Genomic DNA, 16607 nt, shown 5'->3' with positions numbered 1-16607 from the left:
GAGAATGGGAATTGTGGTCCCAAAATGACTGAAGGTTCCCCATTCCTCTCCCAAGGCTGCTTTCTCCATGTGTGTGTACGTAACACACACACACACACACACATCCAGTGTTTTTATGAAAGCTGAAGCATGCACTCAGCAGCCTGAAGGTTTTTCCTCCGTTGCCAGGCAATTTTTCTTCTCCAAGGCAACCAATAAAAAGGGGGGTTTACCTCGTTTGAGCTGTTAAGTGTTCCAAACAACCACAGCAAACACTTTAGGATTTTTTTCTAAAATGGGGAGGAAAACGGAAACGCAACCTCTCCGCCTGGCATACAAAAAAAGTCGGCAGTGCAGCACAAAAAGGATGCAGAGCACCATCATTTAGAGGCAGTTTTTATTAGAAGAAGGTGACATCTAAAAGGATACAGTACAAAAAAGAAAAGAAAAAAGATTTGGTCCACGGGGAGGGAGAAGGGAGAGAAGAAAGAGAGAGCCACAAAACACAAAAGCATAATAGGGAGCAGTTAAAAGCAGCTACACTTTGCCGAGCCAGTCAGTCTCTGAGCTTCCTTCATCTATACTTGCCCTGAGAGCCTGCGGCAGCTACGTTAAGGCACCGGGGTTCTAATCCCTGGTACCACAAAGCGGGGTTTGGTGGTGGACGGGGAGGTAGGTAAAAAGGGCGAGGTGGTCTTTCATATGGCAAAGACGAGACAAGAAGGTTAGAGCCTCTCACTCTCTGAACGTGGACGCATACACAAGGGAATAGGGCCACCCGGACTCCTGAATTCAAAGCGGCCCCTGGCCTCATTCCAGGAGGTGGATGAGGAAGAGGGGCTTGTCAGTAACTTGATTTTTTTTTTTTTTTGCAGCTAGTGTCATAAGAGTACAAGCAGCTGGGACCTGTCCAGCTGCATTACAGTCCCAAAAACCAGTCTGCAGAAAGATGCAGCTCCATTCCCCCCCCCCAAAAAAAAAAACCTACAGCAGGTGCCTGGGACCAACCTTCCAGCCCCAAACAACCACATGTCAGAAGTGAGTGGCTGCTTTTGCCAAAAATTCCTCCCAGGTCATGAACACCTGCCTGCCATCTCTCCCTGCTCCGTCAGTTCCGCACCCTGTTAATTCGCTCCAGAAACCTGCTCTGTGCCATATTAGGTGAGGAAGACATTAGGAAAGCAACCGTAACTGGGAAGGTGCCCTTCCGCCAAGTTCTGTGGATCTAGAGAGTTGTGGGGTGGGGGGAAGAAGCGTTTAGGAATTCGGATGGAGGTAGGGGCAAGATGGAGATGCCCCTCCTCCCCCGCTTGGGGGGGGCAATGATTTGGGAAGACCACTGTGGAACAGGCCTAGGCCCAAGACTGTATCTGGGCATCTCCGCCAGCTATCCCATTCGAAAGCAAAAAGCAAAACACCAACATGAAGTTAAGACAGATACGTGTGTTGTGACCCTGCAGACTCCTTGCCAACTTTGCTGCGTCGCAGCTCCCAGGGAAAAAGCCAGAGGGAGCTCTGGCTGTTTCAGAATAGATGAATTTGCACAACATCCCTCAGCCCCTGAAAGGCATATGGAATTTGCTGCAGTGACACCCTCCTGCTCCTCTCCTCTCGCCCTACAAGAAGCTGAACAGGCCCAGGCCTGTACCCATCTGCTCAGGTACAAAGCTGATGTGCAGACACAGCTTTGGGGGTGGAATTGGGGGGGGGGGAGAGTTCCTAGGGACTGGCAAGGAGGTCCTGAGCTTGCAAGGCTCTGAACTGAAGCTGTTCCAAGCGTGGAAGAGCTTCAGCTAGAGCCAGGACAGGAGAGCCCTGGGGCTCCAAAGGCAACAATCGAGGAAGGAGGCCAAGCTGAAATACAAGACCTTTGGCCTGACACCATCCCCTCCTCCCCCCGAGGGAGGGGACCGGAGCAGCGGAAAGAGATGTCGGGAGAGGAACGGTAGGTTCTGTGCTGAAGTGGGAATTGTATAGGCCTGAGCAGTGAATCCCTGCAGTGTTTGGTTAGCCGTTAAGACCTGCTGGCTTGGGAGAGGCAGGCCTGCCTATGTGTTGCGGATTCCCAGGGCCTGCTCCAGCTCCTGCCGTCTCTGCTGAACCTGTGAGAGAAGCCGAAACCAGAGTTTTAGCACACATGCAACAAGAGCGGGTGTTGTCCAGTTTCTGATGTTTCCAAACAGGAGGAGCTAGCAGCAGATGTCACACCAGCGACATGTTATAGCAGGGATGGGGGACCAAATGTCATTTGACGACGACTCTCAGCAGATCTGCCCTTGCAGCCCACCAGCTGGGGCTGATGGGAATTGTAGTCCAAACCATCTGGAGGTCACCATGTTGGCTACCCCTGCTATAGTCCTGGCTCAAGAGGTACTCCTTCTTTCTTTAACTTATTAAATTTACATACAACCCTTCAACCAAGGACCACAGGTTTGTATACAGTGCTCTTCCCTTCACAGAAATGTGAACTCTTAAGTTCTTTTGTGTGCCATGCCCGCACCTCCAATTTTTAAATCTCACGATTTGAAATGTGAAACATCCTTTTTGGGCGTTTTGGTGATTATTCCATACACAGACTGGGTTAGGCTCTGAACTGCACAGGACAAAATATAAACCTGAAGGAGTATGGAAAATTATCCTTTATTCATTTGCTGTGTGTTGCTCTTAAATATGATTGGCTCCAAGTTAAATATGCTCATGGCTGGCAGCGCCTTGAAAGGCCATGAGCCCCTGGGGTGCCTGGGCAACCAAGACTAAAGTATCGTGCCCAAACTGAGTAGGTGACTCTCCATGATATGGGAGACTGTCCAGCTCACTGTTTGGAAGGGATCGCAGGGGACGAGCCAGTTTACCTTAGAGTAAAAGTATCTGCACACGGCCTCCTGAGCCCATGGCTGGAAGTAAAACTCAGCTCGGCGCTCCTCTTCTGGGTTCCCGACAACATCAGTCATAGCCTGGAAGGAACATAGGGAAAGGGAGAGAGAGACTCCTTTTAATGCATCCATTCATCCATGAGCTAAGCCGGAAGCCCTCCCTTGAAAGGCCCAACAAGGATTCTAAATTTTAACCCCTTTCAACTCGAAATGCAGTGTGGCCGGCCCAAACAAAGTCAGGTGGTGATCTGTGCCCGAACTCTCCTTTGAGGCTTCTCACCTTCAGGTCCCGGCACTGGGACTGCAGCCAGTCGTTGATGAAGCCCTGGGGGTCTCTGGCAAAGCTCAGCATGAATTCCCGCTGGGTCTTCAGCTGGTTGATTGTTTCTATGGTCTCGTGGATCTGAGATGGGAGAAAACGAAGCACGGAAACGTTGGGAAAAGGGATGCAACAGCACCGTGCTGAAATGCCACCTGCTACCAGAATGCACATGAAATAGGTCTGCAGTTTCCAATGTTTCCTGGGGCACATTTTCACTCCTCATTGTTTTTTTAACGCAGAACATATTCAGAAGCAAGAACACACATTATACCTCTCTTCTTGGCCACCGTCTGAGTCCTCTACTCTGCTGTGGCAAGTTTTCCCTCTTCCTTCCTGTAAATTTGTGCCATTTTATCCGTGCACTCATTTGGTTTGTTGCATGGTTTCAGAACAAGGCAACTGTAATCCCAACTCAGGGTCCCCCTTCTCTCTCAATTCAGCAAACGGGATCAAATTTATGAAGGGGTTCATACGGATCTAGAGGCAGCTGTATTAATTAAGCGAATAAAAAAAAAAAATCCCAGCCATCAATTCCAAGCAGGGAAAGCTTAAATCTGTATGAAAAACCCCAGAACGTCAAAAGGCAGAACTGAAATGGCATCAGGACTGGGATCCCAAGGAGGGAGTAAGTCCCGTTAAAAACTCAGTGGGGCTTATTCTGAGTAAATATGCTTGCAAGTATGCAGTAGGCTGGGATATTTTATAGCTGACCCAATTGTGTCAAGGCTCTCTCCACATGCACCATCCCTACAAGTCCCACCCCCTGTCCTGGTTAAAAGTGGTGGATCCTTCAGCAGTTGCCCCAGAGCCTGAATCCTACCAGCCAGGAATCTGTTTTGTTTCATCCTTTAATGACAGTGACTGGGCAGCTGTCCCAGAGGCTCTGAAAGGCTGGCTGCAGGCCAGGAAGCTGGGAAGACCCAGGTTAGACTCCAAGGCTGCTGCAGATGACCTGAGAGATCGTGGAAAACAACATCTCCCAGACAGCAGTTGCCCTCAAACCCTTTTTGCAAGATGCTGAGCCGCTGAATGGCCATATGCTCATCAAGCAGCTGTCCGTTTGCAAGACAAAACAGGTAGTTTTGTCACTGAGATGCCACACACCTGCATAAGAGTAGGTGGCATGTATTTTTGTAGGGATACAGTGAAAATACACAAGGGAAGGGGGCCTGGGTCAGAGTATTCTGTGCTCCCTTTTGGTCAGAAAAGACCATTTGGGGAGTCACGTGAGCTAGTGCAATGTGCAGCTCACATCTACAGGCCTTAGAGCAGGGAGAGGGAGGAAGAAGAGTTTGCACTTGATATCCCACATTTCACTCCCCTTTGTTAGTCTCAAAGCGGCTAACAATCTCCTTTCCCTTCCTCCCCCACAACAAACACTCTGAGGCGAGTGAGGCTGAGAGACTTCAAAGGAGTGTGACTAGCCCAAGGTCACCCAGCAGCTGTATGTGGAGGAGCGGGGAAGTGAACCCGGTTCACCAGATTACGAGTCCACCGCTCTTAACCACTACACAACACTGGCTCACACGCTGGGAAACTTTTATGGGTCCATAGGCCACAATTCTCTCTGGAGGCTGCATTAGCCAATGGTGGCGGGGACCAAAAAACAAACAGTGGGTGCAGGCAAAATGGGCCTGGTCAAATCATACTCTCTCATGTACACAGACACTCGTTCATCCCCCGCCAGCAATCATTTTGGCAGTTTTCAGGCCAAGCTGCCAGAACGGTGCCTGTGTTATTTGAGGCACTTGCAGCTGGAGAAGCCTTCTCGCCACAAAAATTACACACAGCAATTAAGCTTAAAAACAGCCTTTCAATAGAAGACTGCTTTCAAGCCTTGTTGTGGTCAGAGGGACTGTTTTCAGTGTACGTGTGTGCACCTGCAGGGTTAGAGCTCCTCCCCGCCCAAACTATGACCCCCCCCCCCAAATCATCCCTACATTGAAATTGGAAAAAGCCTACTAGCTCCCTTAGGAGGCTGTTCTCATGCCTAAAATCTGCAGGAGGGTGGCGGCTGGTGTCCCACACACCACACTGGGTCTACCACCCCTACCCTACATAACCAAAGTATTCAGAAATACACAAAGCCCTAAACTTATACAGGGGTTACATTGCAGGGATCACACCTAAAGCCAAAACGGCACTGGGTGCAATGGTCGGTGGACATCCGCCCCCTTTCTAAATTTTTTGTTTTTGTTTGCCAAGCGCGTAAGGCGTAAGCTGAATGTGCACAACTTAAATCTGGGCTTACTCTAAAGGCAATGGGGAGAAGCTGTCTGTTTGAACCTCAAGGTTGCAATCCAATGCATGACATCAACACACAGTCATGGAAGAAACCAATTGCTGGTGCGTTCTCTAAATCACCAAGAATTATAAAGTTTTCTTCTTCTTTTTGCCCCATTTCCCCACCCCAACAGAGTTGCGTAATGCTTGCCGTTTCAATGGATTTTTATGACCCCAAAGGTTTAATCTACACGGCTACAGAACAACAACTTTAAAAGCTCACAACTGGACATGACGCAGGAGGAGCTGTCCCTTCTCAGACATCACAGAGATCAAGGCAAGAGTCTTTTGCACAGTGCAAAGACCACTTTTCAGAGACTCGCTCCCACCTTGTTATCCAGTGCAGCTATCTCCTGCTGACTGGCTGTGGAGAGCAGGAAAGAATTCATTTGGGTTTTCAAAGTGTCATCCACTTCCACATCAATGTCATAGCAAGCAGTTTTCTTCTGATCATTTGGATCGACGCTGGAGAAGCAAGACGAGAGAGAGAGAGAGAGAGAGAGAGAGAGAGAGAGAGAGGTGTGTGGGTTCAGCAGAACTCTACCAAATCACCAACAGAGATAACTGGGGAAATGAATCATCAAGCTGGGACGGACAATCAGTAGCCTTGTTCAGGAACTGTCGAACTACAACTCCCATCATGATGGAAGTTGTAGTTCAGTAACCTCACTGCAGGAAGTTACAGGGAACCAGGCAGAGGGCCTTCATGCTAGTGGCCCCAGCCCTGTGGAATGCTCTCTCATCAGTTGTCAAGGAGTTAAAGAACTACACCACTTTTAGAAGACATCTGAAGGCAGCCCTGTATAGGGAAGTTTCGCAGTGTTAGATGTTTTATTACGCTTTTATATTTGTTGTAAGCCGCTCAGAGTGCTTGGGGCAACCCAGTCAGATGGGTGGGGGCGGGACACACAACAACAATTTTATTATTTATACCCGCCCATCTGGCTGAGTTGGCCCAGCCACTCTGGGCAGCTTCCAAAACCTTTAAAACATATAAAACATCAAACATTAATAATAACAATCTGACCCAACACAAAAAAGTCACAATAACTTTAAAATAAACAACTTATATCAAATAAAGCAACATTTCACAATCCATTAGCATATAATAGTAAAGGTACCCCTGCCCGTACGGGCCAGTCTTGACAGACTCTAGGGTTGTGCGCCCACCTCACTCAAGAGGCCGGGGGCCAGCGCTGTCTGCAGACACTTCCGGGTCACGTGGCCAGCTTGACAAAGCTGCATCTGGCGAGCCAGCGCGGCACACGGAAACGCCGTTTACCTTCCCGCTAGTAAGCGGTCCCTATTTATCTACTTGCACCCGGGGGTGCTTTCGAACTGCTAGGTTGGCAGGCGCTGGGACCGAGCAACGGGAGCGCACCCCGCCGCGGGGATTCAAACCGCCGACCTGACGATCGGCAAGTCCTAGGCGCTGAGGTTTTACCCACAGCGCCACCCGCGTCCCTTTAGCATATAATAGCAAACAGTAAAATTAAATATCAGGAAATAATAATTTAATAATAACAACAACCACCATCTGAAGGCCCACAGCTTACGTCACCCCTACATTAACCATCTTAGGCAGAGAACATTTTTAGGTAGCATTTCTCTGCTTCCAAAAATCCAGTCTGCCCAGAGCTTCCAATTTTCCGTAGATTGATTTCTGCTTCTACTCTAAAGCATGAATGTTTCGGAAATGTGAAAATGATATGTACCTTAAAACAGATCCCCTCAGTACAACTTGAAGCAAGAATCACTACTGAAAGTAGAAAGTTTGTTCCAGCGTGGTCGGTTTTTTGTCATTGCAAATGTTTTCGCTTATGTCATGCCACCCCCCCCCATGACATTCCTGTGGCCTTCCTGGCTAAGATTCCCATGCCAAGCCTCCCTTGCGCCTTACCTGATGACATGGTTGATGATGATCGGTTCTGGAGGCATAAGCAAAGCATGCAACCGCTGAGGGATCTCCGAGAACTTCATTCGCTGAGATTCAAATATCTGCAGGTCGAAAGGGAAGGCCAAGCAGCTCAGAAGGGTCCAGCTCTTATGATACCCCAGAAAGAGCTGCTGCCTGGCCTCATAGCTTTTACCTGCTGGAGGTACTTGTCACAAATGACGTACTCCCGTTCGTGAGGGTCCTGTAGCTTGTGAGTCTTGATGTATTGCCACAGGGCCTGGATAATCACTGGGCGGGTCTGGGTGTGGATGCCCAAGAGGCGAGCCAAACGTGGGTCCAGTTTGAACTGAGGAGGCTGCAAAGGAAAAGCAAAGTCTCAAAAGGGCAAGAACACAACTCTCTTATTTGCCTTGCCTAAAAACCGTAAAACAACAACAACCCCCCCCCTCAACTGATGGGGGAGAAAAAAAATTCCCTGTGACCATTGTGGTGGGGTGGTGGAGAGAAAACACTCATTATTTTAATCATCACTTTTACTACACGAACTCACGTTAGGAAAGAGAATTGAAGCAATTTTGTGATAAAAAAAGTGTCCACAGGAACACGGACAGGTCCAAAAGACGGTCTAGTTACAATTTTACCACAGTTGCTGATATCCCTCCTAACTCTTTCCAGAGGGGCAGCTGTGAAAATCAGTCGTAGGAAGAAAAAAAAAAAAGCCTAAGAAAACTGTGGCAACCTTATAGACTCAAAAATTATAACAGAAGCTTCCATGGCCCAGAAGCCAATATATCAGAAGGATGGGATGCTATCTTATTTATTCAACAACATTTATATACCCCTTGGCTGCAGTAAAACCTCTGAGCGGTTTAGAAGTTATCAGGTACATCTATAGACATGGGTAGCTAGAGGAGAAGTCAGAGGAAAATGAAACACAAGAAATACCTGACTCTGATAACTGCATTAAAAATCAAATGTAGAAATCATTACAGCGACTGTTGACAAAGAAGTTGTTGGCTGATAAACACAAATGTTCTTAGTGGGGCTGAAGAGCTGAAAATAATGCCAATTTATTTCACATCTAGCAACCAATGCACCCTTTTGGTTTCAGATCGTACATGGGTCTAGGAAGCTTGGTTTGGTCAGAACCAAGTATACGCATCTAGAGTTAACGTTAAATACATTACGTCTGGTAAATGAGCCACCATAGCTGCTCAACTAGGCCCAGGGCCTTTTCAGTACTGGCCCCGACTTGGTGGAATGCTCTGTCACAAGAGACTAGGGCCCTGAGGGACTTGACATCTTTCCGCAGGGCCTGCAAGACAGAGCTTCTGCCTGTCTTTTGGTTTGGACTCAGTCTGACCCTTATGTTTCCCTCCCCTTATGGTTTTGATCTATGGGCTACTTTTAAAACGAGGCTGCATTTTAAATTGCATTTTAAATTGCCCCTCCCATTATGTTTTTACTGTAATTTTACTGGTGTTAGCTGCCTTGAGCCCAGCTCTGGCCGGGGTATAAATTTTATTATTATTATTATTATTATTATTATTATTATTATTATTAGAGAGCTGTGAGAATTTGGGTCCCAGGCTTTTTAGGTTCATCTACTCATATGCTATATAAAACCAAAGGGATGTCTAGGTTGCCATTGGTGAACTTTTTCTCAGCTCCCCTCCCCTACTACCTGGCATTTCCTCTCCCCTCGGGCCCCATCTCAGTTGGCCCTGTCATGAAGGAGCTTTAGCCTACCTGGTAATCCAGCATCAAGAGGACAGTACAACGCACATTCACATCGCCAGGTCTTTTCACCTGGAAACCGTCAGTTTCCTGGGTGGTAGCAGTCCTATGCCACTAAAGGTGGGGAGAGAGGGGGGAAAGAGGACAGGTGAGGTGGCGGGAAAGAAAGAGATAGGCATTCAGAGACAAAGTGAAATGTCAATGCGTAAACAGCAGTATGCTGTACTGGAAGCCGCTCCAGACCTTTGCACTTGATTCTCTGTTACTGTGGCTTCCATATTCCTTACATGCCATAATTGGGTTGAGAACATATATTGGTTTAGGAAGCTATTGGGGTTAACCGATATAACAAACATATAGGTTAAAGGTAAAGGACGCCTGGACAGTTAAGTCCAGTCAAAGGCGACTATGGGGTGCGGCGCTCATCTTGCTTTCAGGATGAGGGAGCTGGCGTTTGTCTACAGACAGCTTTCCAGGTCATCTGGCCAGCAGGACTAAACTGCTTCTGGCACAATAGGACACTGTGATGGAAACCAGAGCTCATGGAAACGCCGTTTACCTTCCCGCCACAGCCTATCTATCTACTTGCACTGGCGTGCTTTCGAACTGCTAGGTTGGCAGGAGCTGGGACAGAGCAACGGGAGCTCACCCTGTCGCGGGGATTCGAACTGCCGGCCTTCCGATCAGCAAGCCCAAGAGGCTCAGTGGTTTAGACCACAGTGCCACCTGTGTCCTGAAACACACACCCCCATGAGAAGCATCTTACCTCCACCAGGTGATTATCAGGGCCATAGAGGTCCTTGTCCAGCTCAATCACCAGAGACTTAAAGAAGGATGAGAACTTCCTCTTCTGTTTGGTAGCATCATACTTTGAGAGAGCAGACTGATGAAAGGGGAGGAGGGAAAAGGGAGAATGAGACCAGCAGATCCCGGATCGCAGCAACCAGTTACACAGAGCAGTCAAGCCTGAGAAACTAACAGGAACCGTGAATCATCTCTCAAGTAAAGATATGAAAGGTTGCCATCTGTGACCTGTCAAATGCCTTTCCATAGAGCCAAGAGCAATGTCCTCTCTAGTACTGTATTGCATCCACCCCTCCTCAGGGTAGTATCCTTTATCTAAGGTCTTCTTTGGGGCTTATTGAAGTGTTGTCACTTGCAAGGGTTAGGCTTATGTCAGCTTCATGCCCCCCCCCCCCCAATCTGGAAGTTCTCTTAAGTTTTTAAAGCTGTGAAATTGACACACCTGACTATCAAAAAGATAGACCTTAAGAACTGTAAGATTAAGGCAGATTATGAATATGGCCTGAATGAAATCTCAGGTGCCAATTAGAGATCTCCACTGTTGAACCAAAGAGTATACAATCTGAATCTGTTCAACCAATCTGTTTTGCTGCTTGCAATCAGCACTTGATGTTCCTGAATACAAACCAAAGAATTATCTCAAACAGTGCAGCTATGTAAAGTATGAAAAATTGTGAGATTCCAGGCTGGAGATGAGTCACACGCCACTTCTTGCAAACCCCGCATTTTGGTTGTGACATAACACTTATTTCAAGCATCGGCAGAAGCCAACTTTCAGGACTGGCTACAGGCTAGGTTTATCTGCTCTCCACCTTGTCTAGTTTAAAGAACCCCAGGCATTAAGAACTCAGCAATGATACATTTGCAAACTCTCGGCAGCCCTAAGTGGAGATGACGATTGTAGCCTTCACTCACATCTTCTAGCAGGCGTCCTTCCACTCGGAGCTCCCAGGAGGCCACGGTGCCTTCTCCATCCTCTGCATCAGACTTGGCTGGGTTGAAGGTGTTAGAGATAAAGATGCGCAGCTTCCGCTTTTGCTAAAAAGGAGCAGCACCCAGTGTGCATTAGTTGTGAAAGTGAGAACCGATAACCGTAATGTTTAACACTTCCTCAACCCAAGGAACCAACTGAACACCCAAAAACGAAAAGGGGTCTGCACAGCTGCTAATGCTCATCTCTGTATCTGAGATAGCTGCAGAATGAGCGAGGAAGCAGCAGCTAACTTAAAACTGTGCCATCAGAGAGCAGTGTGATTTCTTCTGTATCAGTCAGCACCTGCAGAATAAGTCAGTTCATAACCTTTGATTAAGCTACTACAGGAGAAGCGACTAACCACGGCCTTCTTCCATTTGCTTTGCAGGGTCTCCTGGCTTAATTCATTTCAGCACTTGAAGTGTAGATGGGACTTTGGTTTGAAAGCAACTCTAACCATCTTAGCAAGTGTGGTTTGCGATAGACAGGAAGTGAATACAGTGGTACAGTGGTACCTCTGGTTGCGAACAGGATCCGTTCCGGAGGCCCGTTCGCAACATGAAAAGCCCGTAACCTGAAGCGCCATATCTGTGCAGGTGAGCCGCGCGACTTGGTGCTTGTGTGCATGCATGAAGCGCGATTTCGTGCTTGTGCGTATGAGCGAGCGGCGAAACCCAGAAGTAACCCTTTCCGGTACTTCCGGGTCACCGCGGGATGCAACCTGAAAAAAATGTAACATGAAGCAAACGTAACATGAGGTATGACTATACCTCGGTTTTTGAACGTAATCTGTTCCGGAAGACAGTTCCAAAACGTTCAAAAATTGAGGCACAAAGGGCGGTCTGCAAATTTAATGGAGGGGGAAAAAAACCCTCAGCGGAAGCCGTTTGACTTCTGAGGCACGTTTGAAAATGGAAGCATTTACTTCTGGGTTTTCGGCATTCGAAAACAGAAAAGTTTGACTTCCGAGATGTTCTTTCTAATCACAAATGCACACTTGAGCATTCCTATTTAGAGAAGCCTGTAACTGTGCCTCAGACAGCAATATAATTGCTATGTCTGTACTGGGCATGTTGACTTTATTTTCTATTGCTGTAGGAAAGATCAGTGTTTCTTATGGGGACTCTCCTCTTGTTACCTTAATAGGCCGCTTCAAGGCCTCCTGGATATCCAACCGCTTCCTCATGATGGTCTGGTCCAGCTTCCTCTCAAACGCCAACAAATCCATGTACGCCTGAGACTCTGGCACTAGCTCCCGGATCTAGAACAGAGCACAAGCATTATCAGTCAGGACTGGCCTGGCTCCCTGAAACCGTGACAAGACCTCAAAGCGCTTGAAGCCTCACTCACCCGCTGAGGTAGAATCTTATCCGCCATCTTCTTTTTCTTGGCACTATGTAAAAACAAAATTATTAGGGTGGTAAGTCCGAACCCCTGGCTAAGCAGTACCTTGTAGATTGGATATGTTACTGAATCGTATCTACTATTTGATCAATTTTAAATAAAAATGCAAACAAAATACATAAAGGATACTTCCTACTATGCTAGAGCTTTGTTAGGCGCCAAGGAAATCAAAGTCATCTGGGGTTTTTTTAAAATAATGAAAATTTCTAAAAGGTCAATGGATAAGGTAACAGGTCAATGGATAAGGTAACTTACCGTTTATGTTAAAATTTGTAAAGATTTTTCAGTGAAAAATCAATAAAATCAATATTTTTTTTCAAAAAAGAAACTTTCTAAATGAAGCTGAACGCCAGTATCTAGGAATCACAGCATGATCCTAGGCATATTTACTCAGAAGTAAGTTCCACTGAGTTCAGAGGGACATGCTCCTTAGTAAGTATGCACACGGCTGCAATCTGCGGTGGAGATCTTAATATAGGTAAAATTATTTCACATCTGCAGCCTAAAGAAGCTTATCATATTGAGAGCACCAGTATATGCAAGTATCAGAGAACACCACTTGGCTTGCTCGCTCTGGGCTCTTCCGAATCTCAAAACAGTGCACCTGATCTGCACAAACCACAATGCACCCACACAGTATCCCATGCTAATATCTGACCATGACTTATGTGGGAATCACAGACTGAGGGTACAGGAAAGAAATGTTGAGTGCAGGAAGCTCCCATAAATACATGGCTGTCAGCGAGTCTGCAGTTACATCTCCTTTCCTCCTAGTTATATCAATAGTGATTTCAGAGTTTAAATTGTCTTCCTGAGGCTTCTTCTCTCCCTATTTTTCAAGTAAACCGTTTTTGGAACTTAAAATAACAGCCAACATCAGCCCAAAGATGCTGAAGTTTTTTAGCTTAAAGAGCATGGCATTTATGCTCTTCATTGCCACAAAGCTTTTGAAAGAAGCGGGTTTTCTTACTTGTGGTTACGGTTCTGAACTGACTGTTGCTGAACTTGCTGGATCTGCTGAGGGGCTGGCCTTTTGCGAGACTGGTCCATTCCCGACTGAGCCATCCCTGGTCGGACTGAAGGGCTCCCGCCATACCCTGGAGGTCCCATGGCAGGTCCCTGAGGGTTCATGCGGCTGCCAGGCAGCATGCCAGGGCGCTGGGAAAATAAAGAACACAGAGGAACATGACTTCGGAAGAGCCTCAGGACATCACCGCTTCCCTTTAGCGAAACACCCTAAGGCATTTCCCTTCAGTTCCACCAAAGGTATTTCTTAATCTCATCTGTCACGGTTGGTCCCAACAGAATCAAGCAGTACAGCTTTTCTTGGATTGTGCCATTTCAGCCTGCAGCTGGAGACTTGCAAGTTTCGCTATGCCTCCAACATCTGAATTATTTTGTGTGCAGTGCATCTAGCACTTTACATAGAAGAATCCAGACATTTCCCTATTATTGCATTAAGCTTAAATGTGTGTGTAGACATGGGGCGGGGGTGGGATTCTCTCCTGGCCAGAGAAGCAGTCAAACAAGCAACCCTTACCTGCCCCCTGAAATGGTACAATCCAAGCAAAGCTTTCTCGCTTGTGCCTGCTGCTCCTTGCACAAACCGGCCTTTAGCCTCGCTATCTCTGGAACACCCCACCTCCCCCTTTGGAATTTTTCATTTATTCATTTGAAAAAAACCAAAACCAAACACCTTTACATCGGCTAGCCGGATTTCTGTCGGCTTTAAATCTCTCTATGCTTTCAAAACAGGTGCACTTCTAATTCTCCGTTTCCTTATGCATCACTTTTATGCAATAAAAAACCCAAAATATGCAAAACCTTATAAATAAAGCAAATGAAAATACCATAATCCAATCTCCCCAAGAAGATTCCCTTAAATGCATTTCCACGTACCGGCTGCAAATCCCCCATTTAAGGCCAGAGAACCCGGATCATCCTCCCCTCCCCTAAATACCACCCCTTTCCCCTCCCCCTCGGCCCTAAACGCTTGATCCTTAAACCCGCAGCACCCCCGGTTTCCCTCCTCCTTTCCTCCCGGCCCTTGAAGCCTCACCCCCATATTCTCCCCCCGCTTTTATTTTTCCTTTCTCCTTTGGGTCCAATAAATCTTATGCCCCGGATCCTCCCCTCTTCCAGCAGCTCTTTTCCCGTTCGCTCCTCTCCTCCATCTTCCCAGAGAAAGCCTCTCCCGGCCCCGCCCACCGCCAAGCCCCGCCCACTGCAGCGTCGCCGCCTCCTCCCTCCCTCCCTCGCCTCTCGCGGACGCCTCGGCGCCCCGCCCCCAGGCCCCGCCCCCTTCGCCTTCCCCTCAGCCGGGCCGGGCCGGGTACCGGGTATGCAGCGCCGGGCAGAGGAGAGCGGTACATTCCTTGCCCCGGGGCCGGGCCCATCCGCACAGGAGGCCCGGCAGCCCCTGGGCCCAGCGCTCCCGCCCCGGGGCCGGCCCCGCCGCCGCCGCCGCTCGGAGCCACCGCCTGGAAGCCCGCCCGCGCCGCCATCTTCCCTCCCTCAGCAGTACAAAGCGGCGGGGCGCAGGGAGGGGAGGGAGGGAGGGAGGCGGATGTGGGGTTAGGATGGTTTTACTCGGGCTCGCTACCACAGAGGCGCCGCCCGCCGGAGGCAGAGCGTCGCCGGATTGGCCATAGAGCCCGCAGCCGGCCAGAGGGGCGGAGCCTGTCGGAACCTGTCGGGCTCCCCCTGCCGTACGGAGGGCGGCTCTGTCAGCCGCCAAAGGCTGGGACTTTTAACCGCTCTGCGGGGAGAGGCGCCCACGGAAAGGCCGTGGCGCAGTGGCAGAGCGCCTGCCTCGCAAGCAGAAGGTGCCGGGTGTCAGTATCGCCCTTGAGCCAGTGCACCAACTGGACTCATGCACCTCAACCCCGACTGGGCTAGGCGAGCTGGGTAGCACAGCCAGAGACCTCCTTTCTCACAGGAACAGGTCACAGTGCTGTGGACTCACAGCTTAGAGCTGAGAGCACCGGATTCACTGTCTCAGTAATACAGTCGTTGCGCAGCAGAGTTTTGCAGAGTCTTGCAGAGTATAAACCACTCGGAGAGCAGCTCTGTAGAATATCTTCCTTTTATTCTGTAACTACAACTATGATACAAAACTATATACAGAGCTGAATATTCTAAGCATAAATCAATGCTACACTGAGAGTCTGCAGCTGCTCTTAGCAGCAACCTTATCTCTAGGAACTCTCTCTCTCTCTCTCCAATACACTGACTGACTGACTGACTGACTGACTGACTCACACACACACACAGAGATGTGGTGCTGGGCAGAATAAGTAGATAGCAGGACACGCCTCCTCCTCTCTGGAGAGTCAGCAGAGACCATCAGGAAAAAAACCAGGAGATTCTTGGGTATGGGAGGGGTGAAATCTCCTCACCGGGTTCTAGATCCTGAAGTGGCAAGGTTGGGATCCCCATCTAAAATCTTGGGTGAGGCACTGCCAGTCTGTTTGTAGCTGAATGTGTAGCTTCCAGTATTTCTCCAATGCCCACTCACATCACAAAGAGCTCATAACCCACCTACTCTCAGCAGCCCTGAAGCATCATAGCCAGACACTGGAGAGACCAGGGACCAATGGTATCAAATAGCATGGGAAACAACCTTATTAGAAAAACTAACCAATAAACTGGCACGGGGACAAATAGAAGAAGAAGCCTTCACCCCGGTATGGTTCCCCTTTATCACATACACAGCCCAACAAGACGACGACAAGAATCGGCTGACGGCATACGAATCAAACTGGCAAACCTGATAAAAAAACACACACACATATCCCATGCACACACAAAAACAAATCTCACAACAGCCAGCCAAAGACAACCAACTACACCCTAGGCCACCCCCAACCTCTCTCCCCACCAAGGAAATACAACAAGCGAATAGTAAGAGAACCCACACAAGTGACGCTGACACAAGACCACACACATACACTAAGTAGAAGAATAGAAGCATTGCCACAGTTTTGTATATGTATTTAAGCTGCATACGTAAGAGGCTCGTTTATAATTAGATTTTGGGAATGATTGATGATTTTATGTAGCTGCATTGCTTTATGCTTTGTGGGTCATATAAAGTACTGTAGTTGTGTTCTATGTTCTAAATCAAGCACCCTGCTAGGAGTTGTTTCTTTTTGTTTTCCTGTGTAGTTAATGTTTATGTTTGCGAACTGCCGAGATCTATGGGTATAGGGAGGTATGCAATATTAAATAAATAAACAAACAAATAAATAAATAATCAATTAAAAATGGTGTGGCGTGAGCAATTTTTTAGTCTGAAAGTGTAGCCCAGAAAAAAAAAATATGTTTGAGAACTGC

At 48.0% G+C, this 16607-nt stretch overlaps 1 protein-coding gene across 3 annotated transcripts; it reads right to left on the bottom strand.

Annotated features, from left to right (window-relative positions):
- Nucleotides 1-359: 359 nt before the first annotated feature.
- Nucleotides 360-14791, bottom strand: SMARCD1 (SWI/SNF related BAF chromatin remodeling complex subunit D1). 3 transcript variants are annotated; one of them, XM_028710711.2, is made up of 13 exons: nt 14609-14791; nt 13243-13430; nt 12219-12261; nt 12007-12129; nt 10811-10933; nt 9858-9974; nt 9104-9205; nt 7548-7709; nt 7358-7455; nt 5787-5922; nt 3133-3255; nt 2832-2933; nt 360-2081 (listed from the first exon to the last, which is right to left on the bottom strand). In XM_028710711.2, the coding sequence occupies exons 1-13, from the start codon at nt 14774-14776 to the stop codon at nt 2028-2030; spliced, it is 1539 nt and encodes a 512-aa protein (XP_028566544.1). In that variant the 5' UTR covers nt 14777-14791; the 3' UTR covers nt 360-2027. The 3 variants fall into 3 exon arrangements, with proteins under 3 accessions (XP_028566544.1, XP_028566559.1, XP_028566552.1); XM_028710726.2 differs by lacking the exon at nt 14609-14791 and adding an exon at nt 14332-14485; XM_028710719.2 differs by lacking the exon at nt 14609-14791 and adding an exon at nt 14172-14204.
- Nucleotides 14792-16607: the final 1816 nt, after the last annotated feature.

Source organism: Podarcis muralis, chromosome 2 (genome assembly GCF_964188315.1).
Source record: "Podarcis muralis chromosome 2, rPodMur119.hap1.1, whole genome shotgun sequence".
Taxonomy (NCBI): Eukaryota; Metazoa; Chordata; class Lepidosauria; order Squamata; family Lacertidae; genus Podarcis; species Podarcis muralis.
Note: the sequence above shows the minus strand (reverse complement) of the source record. Positions and strands in the feature narration are given on the sequence as shown.